Source organism: Anarrhichthys ocellatus, unplaced genomic scaffold (assembly GCF_004355925.1).
Source record: "Anarrhichthys ocellatus isolate YVR2014 unplaced genomic scaffold, GSC_Weel_1.0 scaffold15, whole genome shotgun sequence".
Taxonomy (NCBI): domain Eukaryota; kingdom Metazoa; phylum Chordata; class Actinopteri; order Perciformes; family Anarhichadidae; genus Anarrhichthys; species Anarrhichthys ocellatus.
This window is the reverse complement of record NW_022280045.1, coordinates 3,235,008-3,250,459: the sequence shown is the minus strand read 5'-3', so window position 1 is coordinate 3,250,459 and position 15,452 is coordinate 3,235,008. Positions and strand designations below refer to the sequence as shown.

The 15,452-nt window shown below is 42.5% G+C and overlaps 1 protein-coding gene across 1 annotated transcript; it reads right to left on the bottom strand.

Annotated features, from left to right (window-relative positions):
* Positions 1–5,232: 5,232 nt before the first annotated feature.
* Positions 5,233–9,072, bottom strand: glula (glutamate-ammonia ligase (glutamine synthase) a). The gene is made up of 7 exons (XM_031855179.1): positions 8,969–9,072; positions 8,071–8,254; positions 7,816–7,977; positions 6,934–7,080; positions 6,724–6,851; positions 6,432–6,631; positions 5,233–6,261 (listed from the first exon to the last, which is right to left on the bottom strand). The coding sequence occupies exons 2-7, from the start codon at positions 8,234–8,236 to the stop codon at positions 5,949–5,951; spliced, it is 1,116 nt and encodes a 371-aa protein (XP_031711039.1). The 5' UTR covers positions 8,237–8,254; positions 8,969–9,072; the 3' UTR covers positions 5,233–5,948.
* Positions 9,073–15,452: the final 6,380 nt, after the last annotated feature.

Below are 15,452 nucleotides of genomic sequence, written 5' to 3'. Positions count from 1 at the left end.
ACGTTGCCTAGCTGCTGGTGTGCTGTCATTCAACAATAAGGGTGTGTTCAGCTCTGACTAACGCTGAGTGTCGGTGTAAGCAGGGGCGGCTCTGGTGTGCAGGAATTCATGGCAGACTCTTATGAAGTAGGCATGCAAAGATACTGATATCGGGTATCGGGCCGATACTGTCTCAAATAGCTGGATCGGACATTGGGGACAATAGGGCAGATTTATTCAATTCAATCCTATGTTTGTATACTGTATACATTAGATACTGGAATTATAATAACAATTGCAGTTGCATTTTGTTTTACCTAGTTAAGAAGCCGATGTTTAAGTCAAGCCTGATGTTGCCTTACACATAAAAGAATGACCCCAGTCACTTCCACACAGTGAGGCCTACTGCTCATGAATTAAACATCAGATCGCTCTATTGCAATCAGGACTGAAAGAGTCGGATTGGTGCATCCCTAATATGTAGGTGTTGTTCGTTAAGTGTCTGTCTGGCAGACGTGTCCATTCAGTGCTGAAGTTGACCCAGAGCGCTGACCTGTTCGGGGTTCAATCTTTTAAGCAAACAGCCGTAGTACAATGGCTGCCATGTGAGAGGCAGCTGTTGGCTTCATGTATGACTTCTTTCTCTATCATGCTATTTATCTTATGCTCATAAATTAATGCTCTTTTTGAATAAACACGTTTAAAATAAATCAAAGAAAGCTTGATTTTTAACGATCAATTTGAGATCAATTAACCTTTTTTTTAATTAGAAAATAAACTTTTATTTTTAACCACATGTCATCAGGTTTCATTCAAATCCTCTCTAAACCATTCAATCATTCAGAAACCACATTCAAAATATCTACAAATATTTATGCATACAATTGAATCTTGGATATATTCGTAATTTTCATTACGTAAAGTGCATTAGTGCATTTTCATATTCATGATTTCTGTTGTTTTCTATGTATACTGGCTGCTGCTGTCGTGGTGCAGTCCTACCACATGAAGCAATACAGTTTCATATTACACAATAAAAAACTGATTCTCAGGACAAACAAAAAAAGGACAAAGAGTACTATCTGAAGCTGTTCTACTGTTACCATGGATGTGTTTTACTCGGGATAGGGGAGTGGGGTTGCGGGTCACTCATTGTTTTGTGTGTTAAAGAAGGGACAACTCCTGCGGATAAATCAGCAGGAGGCTTTTGGGGGGAGGGGAGCACACCTTGGGAGTTTGGCATCACTGCTGGCATCTGGCCATCCACCCTGCCAACTATTGAAGTCATGGAAGTGTGGACTGTTTGAACTTTTGTGAAGCTGAGCGGAACTGTTTGTGAGCTAAAATGACAGAGCTTGGTTAATTATAACCACGCTCACAATCCTTAATGCTTTGGATTATAACCAGCGGAGCAGGTATCTGTGCTTTAATCCACATTGACAGCTTGTATTACTTACACAAGAAGGCCATAAACACAACTCAGACGGCTGATTTTCTATAAAAACTTAATTTACCCCAATACACTAAACAACACAAGTTGATCTGTTCTGACTATCTATCTGCAGTCTGAGAGAAACAATAACTGTGTCTGCTCTGCAACACTACACCACAAAAAGCTGTGTCACTGTGTCATACATAATAGCGTGACCAATCACGGCGCAGGTAAGCATGAGTGGCTAGAGGGGGGGGATCTAACATCAGCCCAATCCCACTCGAGTGCTCAGCCAATCAGGATGCCTCCACAGTCAGGGCACCGCATCTGTCTGTGTGAAAACACCGAGCCCTGTGAACGTGTGACCGCACCGTGGATGTAAACACTCAGCAACTCGTTATTCTCTACCCCTGCAGACAGCGCTGGGTTTCCACATATGTTCCAAGGGTTGACACATGCACGTGTAATCAGTGGGAGAAAGGATTCTGCAAGACAGGTTGTTCTATAAAACAAGATTTGGTTATTTATCCATCACAAAAAAACAGCAACATTTGTGTCACTTTTGTGGTTAAAAATAAATCAAAACCCCCTCAGATATTCCCAAATATCTGAGGGGGTTTTGATGTATAATCCTATTTTTTTCTCTTTAATAGGATTATACATGCTTCTTGCCAATTAATGAGCCAAGAGACAACGTTGTCCTCCTCTGACATTCCCACTCCACCTCTTGCAGTTTTCTTGCGCAAAACAACACGCTACAATTGTCCTTTCTAAGCAGCATTTCATAATTCCCTCATCCCGCATGGGTTTGGCCATGAGCATCAAACATGGCTTTAATGCAGAGTCCCCCTGCACATTGTAGAAAAGAAGAGCCAGTACTGGTTTGAATTAGTACAGTGTGTTACACAACAACACAGCACAAGTGAGGAGAGATCATGCCGTAGATGCACGGACAGCAAAGCCTCAACCTTTACAAGCGAGAGACGCTCCGTGCACGCGCTGTTTTTCTTGCAGCACCGTGTGCTATTTTTACGTCATTATTTTTAATAATATGTAATGAAATTGTACAAAACCGGAGGGCGTCTGCAGTGTGTGAGTCCGTAGTGTGAGTGCGTGCTTACTGACTAGCATCTTAATGTTGTGTTTGGCCCGGGGGGGGGTTATTGTGCAGCTCCATTTATGAGACCCCATTTCATGTTTTTTCCCCCCATCCTTACATAACATGCGTTTTTGTTTTTTTCCCCACTCCACACAGGAACCACAATCCAGCCTGTACATTCCGGTGGTTGTCATAGCAACAGGGCAGCATCCCTCTCCATCCTTTGTCCAGTGTCTCCCCATCGTTTGAGCTTCCCAGGCGGAGGGTGGTTTGGATTCTGCATGCAAATCGAAGCCCCCCCACCCCCCCCCCCCCCTCTAATTGAGCTTTGCAGCGAAGGAAGTGGAAGGGAGTTAAGACGGTGACTGAATGTCATTAGGTGCTTTTCACAGATCGTAGCGAGGTAGTAAATTCCCCACATCCTGCGAGGGCATTTCACAATCAAGTGTTCAATGAGGCTGAATGCAACAGATCCATGCAGGGTTTCTGTCAAATATATAAATGGAAGATGGAGGGAGGGATTGAGGTTAATGGCCTTTTGGTAATGTTTTGACTACCCACATGGTCAAAGGGATATGAAAGAATATCAGTACAGGGGGATGTGGGGGTAGGTTGGGGGAAAAGAACATTGTGTCCCGGTTTGAGATTGTGAATGTAGGACGTTTTACTGGGAATGATGGGCTGTAGTGCAGTGTGTGGCCAGTTTAATTTCCCTGTAATTGCGTGTAGCATGTGGATGGAGTTTTTGGATGTGGGTCTATGTTTGGGTTCTGTTTTTGGTGCATGGCAGTTTAACTGCATTTACTGCTCTCTTTCTACACCATTTGCTGTCTGAACTGCACCACGGTTTCTGCATGAATGTAGGCAGAAATAGAAGTACGGATGAAGAATATTTCTGACACATTAGCCCCGTTGTAGAGATTACTTTGGAATTATGTCATGAAGTATCACAGGAATACTTCACCCCAAATGACCATTTGTATATAAATCACTCACACCATTCAAGGGAGTAGGGGGTGAGTCATTGATATACAAATGGTCATTTTGAGGGTGAAGTATTCCTTTAAAGTAATGTTGTTTCCTGATACTTTTTAAACTGCTCTCCAAACTTTGCATTCTGTCCCACAGCTCTGTACACGATGACCATACCCAAACTCTAGGAACACTAGGAACCTGCAAAGTCAGACAGAATGACACAATTTTGGAGAAAAAACGTTAGAGTACATGTGTTGGCTTCAGGCCAGCCAACGTCCTCTGAAACAGGACTGAACCTGAGCTCAATTTTATGATTGGTTAACTCGTCCCTGGCATATCCAATCAGTGAGCTGACCAGCGTGCTGTTGTGAGGCCAGTCGGGATGTAGGGGAAAGGTCTCAAAGCAAACTTACATTGCCCTTCCCCCAAATGGAGCGAGTGAAGTAAATGTTTGTCCCATGAAATGAGGATGTGTGGACGTCTGGTTGATTAAAAAGAAAAAGTAAGACAAGGACAGCTTTCCAATTTCCCTTTGTAATATTGCCAATATTATATTAATAGTTAATAAGTCGAAACTGGAGTGCTGTCCTAGTCTTTCCTTTTTTTTTAAAAATAATCTACATTCGGGATCCAGTACAGTCTTCAATATCTAAACGTGAATGGAGCGTGCTGTCTTTTCTAGTTTGGAATGTCTCCCTGTTGTCGATAAGGAAACAAAGCATCCCTTCACTACGTTTATATCCGCGAGGTTCTGACTCACAACTCTTTCATTAAGACAGCTTTGACTTAAAATAGTGCTGAATTGGCACATTTCTTCTTAGCAGGCTGCAAAGCTTGGTCACACATGACATGTGCTGGCACTATATGCTTAGGTATGCAGGACATATTTGCATTAGCATATTAGTTACACTTTTGTACAAATGCACCTGTATTTGCCACTAAAAGTATTTCTCGATTTTTTTACTGGTAGAAATTCACCCTAAATCCCGCAGTCCCATACAGTGGGAACCAAGCTCAAAGATAAAACTATTTCTGCCTTGTGAACTTGCTGGTCTAGTTTGTTTTTTTAGCTGATAATGAGATCCAGACAATGTACGTTTCATTCTCAGCCACAACAGTCCCGAGGTGATGATTATGACACAGCACTTCAGGCTGTCGTTCCAGTGAAGGAGCATAACACTCCGAACACCAGTCTCGTCCTACAAACCAGCCAGCACACAGACGCTGTTGAGCTCCTGCCAAGATGGCAGCCAGACTGACACAGAACATTTGGCAAACATAAGCGCGGTTGTTTTTTTGTTCATGTTTACTGCTGTAAAAATGTCACCAGCTGTTCGGTAAGATTTTACTAGTGTGAGCGTTTAGAGTTTAGACGAGCTTCTACTTTTCCTTTGGCCATCTAGATACTTGTGTTTAAATGATGGTGTCCACAAGTTGTTGTGGGGAAGTCTGTTCCATTTATTTATTTGCAGCATTGATCTCCAGATCAGCCACCAGCTTGCTTAGTATTAAGATGGAAAACATGGGTGAGAGCGTGGCTCGGTCTGAAGGGTAACATTTGTGTTACTCCATAAACTTTAGAATCAATGTTTCTCCCTGGTTCCAGTCTTTATGCTAAGCTAACCAGCCGCTAGCTCTAGTCTAATATTGATCGCATACCGTGGCGTCGGTGTTCTCCAGCTCTTGGAAAGCAGATTTGCCAAAACTATACTTTTAAGTATTGAAGTAAAGAGTCAGACAACCAATGTCGTGGTAAAATAAAAGTTTTAAATGCATCAATAAAAAGCACCAGGTCCAGTAAACATGATGAGTTACCAAATCAGGTGCATTACAATATCGCTGTTAACAAAAGGATAAAACTCCTTGAGGAAATCTACAAATGGCATTATGGACAAATCCACCACATTTGAACAACATACGTCTGGGTACAGACATCTACAAAGTGTACCATACAAGTTGACCCTGTGTGTCAAAATCTGAAGACAAACATTGCCATTTAAAAATAGACACGTCATAAAGAATTAGTAACATTGAAGACTGGATACGTGAAAAGGCAGGTCAACAGATTTCTCTCTTTTTTTTTTTTTTTTTTTTTTAAACAGTACATGAACTAGTCAGATCTTTATTAAGTTACACATGCTGCCCAGCATTTAGCAGCTCTACTCTTCAGGGTCCCCGTGTGCTTTAGTTCATTTTAGTCACCGACAAACAGAAAAGGGGAAGATCTGGGCTATAAAACAGCGTTACAAATGCCGATCCCTTCTAAAGACGAGGGGAAAGACGCACCCTGCCATTACCAGCACATAACTACCAAGTCACGTTTTAAGTTGACCAGCCAACTTTAAGCCATTAATTGCAGGTTAAAGATCATCTCAGTGGGAGAGAGAAAATAAAATACAGTACTAGTTTAAAGAAAAGATAAAGTCAGGAGGACAGTGAGAGTCATTTCATAGAGTTGTGGATCTAGTAATCCGCAGGTTCATCTCCCTCCTCGTTCAGCAAACAGGTGCGGATCAGGGCCGCCGTCACACCGTACGGGTCACAGTTGGCCGACGGGCGGCGGTCCTCGAAGTAGCCCTTCTTCTCCTGGCCGACGTTACGAGGGATGCGGATGCTGGCGCCGCGGTTGGCCACGCCTGCGGAGAATTCGTGGATGTTTGAAGTTTCGTGGCGGCCGGTGAGCCGGCGGGCGTTGTCGAGCCCCCCTTTGGGGTCATAGGCACGGATGTGATAGCTGTGCCTCTTCCCGAGCTTCTCAATGGACTCTTCAATGGCTCTGAGGGCAAGAAATAACAGGATTCCCATCAGAAATGTTTAAAATCATGCACGCAAGGATAATAAAAAAATAAAATAAAAAATAAATAAATTTAAAAAAAACCAAAAAAAAACAAAAACACTGCAGTAAATCAGCAGAGTCAACTCAACCATGATGCTTTTGAGACTCACTTCAATCCACCGTCTTCCCTCATCTCCTTCGTGCTGACGTTTGTATGACAGCCGGCACCGTTCCAGTTGCCAGTGATCGGCTTGGGGTCAAATGAGGCGATGACGCCAAAATCTTCGCAGACACGGTGCAGGATGAAGCGCGCCACCCAGAGATGATCACCCATGTTGATCCCTTCACAAGGCCCGACCTGGAACTCCCACTGGATACACAAGTAGAGTACAGTTACACTTTGATCTGGCTGTTTGAAAAACACCTGAACGTCCAAACATGGATTAGGTTCTTAATCATTACCTGAGCAGGCATCACTTCTGCATTTGTGCCACAGATGTCGACTCCAGCATACAGACAAGCTCTATAATGGGCCTCCACTATGTCTCGGCCATAGGCCTTGTCAGCTCCCACGCCACAGTAGTATGGACCTGTAAAGGCATTCATTAATAAAACCATCCAGACATTGATCTAGGTTTTCTATGCACAACAACTCAACACTTGGCTGCTTACCCTGTGGTCCAGGGAAACCATTGGATGGCCAGCCAAAAGGGTGTCCGTCTGTGCCTAGAATGGTATACTCCTGCTCCATGCCGAACCAGGGATGCTGGTCCTCCACCATCTCCATTATCTTGCTGCATGTGATTCGAAGGTTGGTTTCTGTAAGAACAAAAAAAAAAAAAAAAAAAAAAAACCCCGATTAGTAGGCTGACACTAGTACAGTCAAATCAAGTTATGCAAAGCATCTTTAAAGTCCTCTAAATAGCAAATTATACAAGTAGTACTTTGGTACGTTATGCAACAATTTCAAAATTTGCTTTAGGGTCCTAGAGAGACAGAGCGTGGCACGTCCTCTTAAGACGTTACAGTTGCGTATGAAACGGAAATTATTCAGGGTTACAATAAATTCCCATCACTTCTACAGGAACAAGCCTCAACCTCCGAATCAGTGTGTATGCACATAATGAATGAGCACATGCCAATTAGTCAACTTGTGTCACCAAAGCATGGGAATGTGTGCATATGCAACTGTGTGCCATTTAACAAATGAAACATAGCCAGGCTTAATTCAATATTTGAGTAGATTGATAGTTTGAGGAGAGCCATGCGCTTGTTTTAGTCAACATATTAAGATATGATAGCAACTAGACATACTCAATATATATTTTTGAACAATTAGACATTTCTAACCCCCGACCAAGTAATTTTCCTCCCATCATGCATTGCAAGTCTGAGTCATGTTTAGTTAGGCATACTCCTGTTACAACATCTTTTAAATGATGTTAAATAGTCTTATAGAAGAAAAGCATTTTTTATTGTTGCCATTTCTGCTACATGGCTCCATTATTCCATTCATTACAATTAAAATAATAAACTCTACAGCTCCTCTGTTACCTGCAGGTTTGCGGTTGTACTTGAGCACCTCACACAGGACCAGCTTGTTGGGGTCTTTGCGGAATGGATCCCGAAACATGGCAGCAGGAAGCAGATACATGTCGCTGTTGGAGCCCTCAGACTGGTTTGTACTGGAGCCATCGAAGTTCCACTCGGGGAGATCTGCAAGAGGATGGGGGGGGGGGGGGGTTTGAACTGGAGGACTTAAGGCATCATCTACATGGTAGTTTCAGGAAGATTCAAGGGGCTGCTTACCGTCAATGCTTTTGGGCTCAGAATCCAGCGTCCTGGTTTTGCACCGGAGCCCCTCTCCGGTTCCATCGATCCAGATGTACATGGCTTGGACCTTATTCCCCTGAGGGAGCTCCATGTACTGCTGCTTGACAGCTTTACTCAACGTGGCGCTGGCAGACATGGCCATCTTATTTACATAAAACACCTGAGGAGGAGAAGAAGAGCAAGGAATGAGACCTGGGTGCGCTCTGGCGCTCATGTTGCGTAACAGGGCTTTTTTTTGGGGGGGGGCGCGCAACCCCCCGCCCTCCCCCTCTTCCCACAAAAACAGCACCATTGTCTCCTCTTCCAGAAAGGAACGGGGATGAAAAACGCGTTGAGGACGTAAAATAAGTCACATTTCTTACCACCCCCTCCCCACACACACACACACACACACACACACACACCAGATTGGAAACAAAGAGACAAGCCACTTGGCACCGCATGTGCAAGACTTAACAGGCTGAATTTAACGAGGCTGCCTCGTGGAACACATTATTAGGAAACAACCGCACAACTGCTGCAAAAAAATAAAAAACCCGCCTTTTTACTGTACATCCTGTTACCGTTCCGCCTGTAGCCATAGTTACAATAGTTAGCCGACACGGTACGAGACATCGTTACATCATCGGGCTTCCACGTTGTAGTCCATCGCTCCTTCTACCGACAACTAAATCACGTTTAAACGTAAAGCAGCCACAGCGGACGGAGTTTAAAAGCCGGAGCGACCGAGGCGAGATACACGACCACGGTTATTAAGAGTTCATTGTCTAAAGTGAGAAACAGTGAAAGGTAAACGAGTTCACGCTGAGCATCCACAACAACAGGATGAAGTTACACAAGGCACACAACACGGAAATACAATAAGTTAAATTACCTGGGAAAACGAGGAAATTGAAATAAAACCTAAAGGACTGACGTCTTGTCGAGTGAGGTATCGCTAGTGTGTGTCTCATTCTCCGGTACCGAGTTTCCGAGATCCGTGAACATTTATAAGAGCAGGAACTGGGACGTCGTCTCTTTGATTGGTCGGAGGGACGGCACCATGTGTCCTCCATTGGACCGAAAGCTGAACCGCAACGCCCCCTAACGTTCACAGGAACTCAGCCGCGTGCTGCCAGTGCGAGCCAACCCACTGTGTGTGTGTGTGTGTGTGTGTGTGTGTGTGTGTGTGCGTGCGCACCCTCACCATCACATGTAGACGCGATGTAAGGAATTATAATCTAAGTAAAAAACGTGTGAACGACGCTGCGTCGAAGGCTTTTCGACAACGTGCTTCATTGTTGCAGGCGGACTCGACCGTGTGAGACAAAATGTAACGTTACGACATCCTCAGCACAAAACATCCGGCTCCTCGGTGCAAGACGCCACCGTGTGGTAGAAGTCAGGCACTGCCCGTGCACTGGTTTCGATGGGAGAGGTTATGTAATCCGACCAAAAAATATAATCTGGTACACTCCAGTTTAGTCCTGAATGCACACGTGAGCAAGTTATATGCAAATTATGTCTTTATGATGCTTACATACAAGGCGGAGAAGTGTTTGACTCCTTCTCTGTCTGAAATGAGTGTGATTTGTAACATACCATTAGTGTTTGTCCCATGAACTATGATGTTTTGGTTTATTGATAGCAGCATCACCTCACTTGATTTAGTTATTCATTTTAATATAATTGCCTGGTGTGTCTAGTGTGTATTGAGGCCTTTAGCTGCTAGATAATTATTAAGATGTAGGAAAAATAAATTGAGGGGTTCAGGAGCCTGGTTAATGTTCCAGCTAATGCTAGCTACTCTGCTAAAGATAGGCTAGGTAATCTTTCAGCACGACTACTGGCAGAATGGCTGCTGTTTCTGTTTGTCATGGTTGTATTTAGCTACCGCCTAATTCAATTATTAAATAGCTGGCTTAGCTAAATTGATATTATGTCTAGTTTTGACCGTCCTTTTCACAGGTAATGCTATAGTTTTAGCTTTGTTTTGTAGCTTTAATGTTACAAAACTTACCGTATCTGAACGTAAAGTAAACATAGTTATACACATGTACGGCATAATAATATCTTATGGTAAAATATGTGGTAATATATTGTCAAAAGTCAGATTCTGTTGTCAAGTCAATTTTGACGTACTTCAAACTGCTTTGTGGCTTTGTAGATCAGTACAGATGGCTGACAAATTAAAAGGAAAAAACAACAACATCAAGTGTGTAAACGAGGTGTTGGGACACCACAAGCCTTCATAACAGTGTGAGTGCTGGAAGGATGAACACCATTGTCAAAAATCCACTCCCTCATTTGTTGTTTTGATAATTTGGTGGGCGTCCAAAACCTCCTATGGGTGTTCAGCTGGGTGGGGATCTGGTGGTTGTGAAGGCCATGACATATGATTCCCAATATGTATGCTCATCAAGTCACTCAGACATCGTCATCCTGGAGGAGAACACTTCCACCCGGCTGTAAGTGTTTCATCTTCAGATAAAGGTGAATCTTGACTCTGCTTGAATTTGCAGTGAGCTTTTCCTCTATTGGGTTTTCACTTTTCCCAGCTGTGGTACAAAAGGGGATGTAACGCACACGGAAACGATTGTTGAACTGATTCATTGCAAAGCAACCTTGAATGCCAAAGAGTTTGAAGATGTTGCCTCAGGCCTTTTTTTTCCTCTGACATTGAGGCTTCGAACCGTTAGATGATTTTAATTAAGGGTGGGGCTGCAAGTAGGCGTGAACGGACAGGTGTGTTGTTGTGGTTACCCTGGACAAGGATGAGGAGACAGTGTGGAAAAAACGCCCCAGGATCTCTTGCTGATACACTGGCTGGGGTTCTTCATGATAACCTTCTCAGGGCCCCGGGCTAAAACACCATGCTGCACCATCTGGGACTGTGGCAGGAGCTGGACTGGACATGTCTTTGAAACTGCTTCTAAAGACAGCAGATGTCCCCACCCAAGCTCCGCAGCAGGTTCTGGATAAGGCTGGTGTTGCAGCATATTTGGTTGTGTGTGTGTCGTGAATCATTAGATGATTAAATGAACCACGACCGCAAACATGTATCTTATCAGCCTGCAGCCGTCTGGCAATGTTGTGCCCTGGATTCAAACTAGTTAGCAGGAAGTCTACCAAGGGAATTCAGCAACAACATTCTCGTATTAATATTAACCCATTTAACTGTCATATTTGAAAAAACATGGACACAGAATAACATTTAATTAATTTGGAATCCACTGTCATACATCTGATAATGTGCCCTTTAACCTTTTGTTTTGTGTTTGAATTGGTTCTGGCTCCCTCTAATGTATTTTTAGTATCAGGATGACAAAATCTTTCTAACGTACTCGTAACTATTGATTAAAACTGCATCTGTGATGGACTAAAAAACATTGTATTACATTATAAAATGATCCTCCTGAGCAACTTTCTGCTGTTGTTTTGTTTTGCAGGTCAGTGGATGGACAGCACCACCCAATGGACTCAGAACTCCAGAGCAGCAGATGGAGGAGGAGATGGTCCCTCTACCTGCTGTAGACAAAGACAAGTAAGACCAAAAAGACCAGTTTTCAATCAAAATATTTGTTGTTGAAAAATATTTTTCTTAAAGTTGGGCAGTATGTTTGAAATCAATATCATGATGATGATAAGAATATCTTTCCAGTAATTATAAATATCACGTTGGATGTCACGCATAAAAATAATCAAATTATTCCCGGTGGACGATGACATCACAGCCCATGTTAAGTGACTTGTCGCTCTCAGACAAAAACATGTTGAGTTCTCACATCTCAGTCTCGTCACATTCGCCTGAAGGCACCACGCAAGCTGCTGCACCAGTCTGTCGTGAGTTTTCAGTGAAACGTGGCCTAATGTAGAGAGAGGACACCACGAGGAACCAAAGTGATGTGATGTATGTGGAGAGTTAAAGTGTGAGAAGGATACAGAGAAGAAGTACTTTGGGGAGATACTTCCAGTCGTCCTGTCAGGCCTAGATATCTTTCTCATCAAACCTTATCTCTAACAAATGGCATTATTTTCTCATTAGGCCAAAACCGTCACTTTATCTGCATCATAACAGAAAGCAGAACTTCAGTGAAATTAAATATGTCCAATAAAGGTAGCCGAGAAAGAAAATAATAAATTTGGTTGTTTAGAGGAGAAATGAATTTAGACCATGTAGTATGATTATTTCTTGTGCCTAATTTAACATTATTTTTAAATGCTAAAATAATGTGGGGTTTAAATGCAGTCAGTGTGTCTGTTTACATAAAAAAACGACATCAACAGGTTTATGTAACCGGGCCATTCATCATCATAAAGCTGAAATAATTATCCCCATATGCTTTAACTCTGCTCTACGTCTCAAGCTCTGGGTAATGTCATGTGCTGTGTAGACATTTCAACCAGAACACACCAGTGCAGAGCGTAGACTTGCTGATACTGTTGGAAACTGTGGTGACTGTCGGTACGAGTCTCATCAGTCACTTTGATATGATGACACTTGTCGCATCATAATACAACTTGAAGTGACTTGAAGTAGTCTCTCTCTGCGTTTACATCTTGTGGATTTGTCCCCCATCTCACCTTATCGTGCTCATTATCCGGACGCAGATAAACACATCAACGCAAATGAGTCTTTCTCCCGGGGCAGAGAGCTCAGAGGACTCCTCTTTGATTTCAAGAATGATGCCGTATATTTCCGACACTGAAAAAGAATGACTGGACGGGGAAACATCTCTGTGGGCGGTGCCTTGATTCATTTTTCCTTGTGTGACACCCTCTGTAAACAGACGCGTGTTGAAAGCATGGGCAAATGGAGACTGTAAACTTTCACAAAGAACAGTTTAATCATTGCTATTATGTTTTTACTAGTAGTTTTTCTGTTTTGGATTGCATGATTTGAAGCAATTCATTTCACTGTCAGCCACTTGGCCATGATGTGACCCATCCTCTTTAAGTACAGCTTCTTCATCAATGCCATTGTGAAATTCACTGTTTGATACATTTGGCAACTGACTCTACTTGAACGTGAGTCTCCTTAAATGACAAACATTTGCAGCAGGATGAACACAATTGGTGGTTAAATGGCTTGAAGATAAAGTCAAAACACAAGTTTGTTTTCCTTAAGTGAGTAGTGGCTGTTGTTTTAGTTACGCTTGGTGGATGCTGTGCTAATCATCACTGTCCAAGCATTCAACAAAAAAACTGGTAGTCCTAATATGTTGCAAAATCAGTTTACTAATAGTGCAGATGAGTGCGTTTCAGCATTAATGCAGAGTATTGTTAAAAAAACTGAGCTTTGTTAGTTTTAGAGAATCACTTGATTTACCAGCAGAGGGCAGCAGCGACCAACATAGGACTTCATCTGGCATGTTTAATAACACATGTCCAGTCTTGTGTGATATAATGAAACTGGTTTGTCAAAATATAATAGAAGACCTCCATAGAGGGAACTACAGTGAGAGAGCCGGGTACAGTGACGCTATCTTTAGCAATGATTTTAATATATTATCTCGAGGAGAGCTTTTGAAGCAAGAGATACAAATGAAGTATGTTTTCGACCATGTGACTCTTCCAATGGATCTGTATTGTAGATCTGTATATTCTGAGAAAAGGATTTTTAAGGAAAGGGCGCAACGAACTTCTCTCCAGACTTGAATAACCCACCTGCTGGTTTGCAGCTCGGTCATTCAGCACAGAGTCCGATGAATAACACTCGGTAGATCTCACGCCTTCACCCCATCAACCTTATAACATTTTAGGCCCTAACCCCTGCGATCCCTCGGCCGTCACATATCATCATGTCCTCTACTAACACTCTACCTTAAAAATTAATAAGGCTGACAACATACTTGTTGCTATTTCGATGCTCAGCATGTCCTCTGTGACTCATCGGTTCGGCTGTAAATCAGGCCAGGAGGAGCCTCGAGGGATTGTGTTCCTCTAAAGCTCCTTCAAAACACTTTGTACGGAGCATCAATAACCAAACACTTCGCAATAACACTTATTGGCACGGCGGCATGAAATACCATTGATTCAAATGAAACTCGGCAGAAGCACAAGCTGCTGCTCGGATTCTTGCCTTTTTTTTGTGATTTTTGTCTCTATTCTCTCGGCAGTATTGGCGGGGATGAGGCATCATGGGTTATATTTAATCCGGCCTTGCTCTTCTTTGGGATAATAACTTTTTTGCTCCATTCCAGGACTTGTCTGTCATCTTGACATGGCAATATCTCCCAACTCCACTGTTTCATAGTCAGTTTCATTTACTTCCAAATACCATTTCACACCCTGCTGGCTTTAACTAGGTATTATACAGCGTGTGGGGGAGTGTGCTGCAGATTGAATCGTGACAGAGACAACAACGTTTCTGGTGAAAAATAAGTGAATATTGTAAGTGGCAGACTATATAAAATGATTTTTTTGCTCCATTTTCTCCGGCATGAATTTTTGTGATTGTCATCTTGGTCTCTCAAATTCATATGGGATGTCTGCAGCTGATGAAATGTGCAGCCTTTATTTTGATTTAGAATTAATGCCCAAATATTAAAAGGAAATGTTTGTATTATGCTTTATTAACTGGTATACTGCATTCATTTGGTTAGTTTTATTAACTTATATAAACCCTTACATTTTTTTTTTTTATTGCAGCATGAGGTCAAACAAGAGCATTACAAACTGGCCGACAAATTAATATCACAAAATCTTCCAGTCGGTTATTGTTTTGAGAATAATAGAAGCTATTGAATGTCAACAAAGTAGCTTAACTAACAAATAATGTGGGCTATCATTAGCTTTACCGGGTAAGCCGGCAGGATGCTGTGTGATTTGTCCCTCATTTTACTAACCATCTCCTGAACGGATCAATCCTCTCATCTAACTCTTGGCAAGACAGCGAATAAGTCTATTTCTTTAAAATGTCAATTCCTTTAAGAATTGCTTCGTCATTTTTCAAGGCTTCTTGCTTGTTTGTGCCGGTGTGTCAATCACAATGGACATTCAGCATTGTGTGGGCTAATGTCTTGTTTGTTCTTGTATTGTGTAAAAAGTACCCACACTCTTGCGTGAGCTTGTTGTAAACTCAGAATATTGTGGTTTTTATTTGCATTGTGAGCACACGCCATCCCCTCAGTGCAAGCTGATTGCCCGCCTGTTTTAATGTGTTCTGGAGCCGACTCTTTCCTCCCACATTCATAAAAAAAAAAAAAAAAAGCCACTTGTTTACGCTGCACAGATAAACTCAACCACAACAAAAAAAACATGTTTTCATCCGCAGATGTTGTTGCATACTTTACGTTCGGTAATGAAATCAAGAGACGGGAATGTTTTGTCATTTATTTATTCCTCTCCAATAATTGCCCTGCTAACGCCCACAGGCG

Coding starts and splice junctions, on each gene's coding strand:
- glula (XM_031855179.1), bottom strand. CDS start 8,236: ATGGCCATGTCTGCCAGCGCCACGTTGAGTAAAGCTGTCAAGCAGCAG. Junction 7,081..7,815: donor GTACAACCGCAAACCTGCAG/GTAACAGAGGAG, acceptor TTGTTCTTACAG/AAACCAACCTTCGAATCACA. Junction 6,852..6,933: donor TGGTTTCCCTGGACCACAGG/GTAAGCAGCCAA, acceptor ATGCCTTTACAG/GTCCATACTACTGTGGCGTG.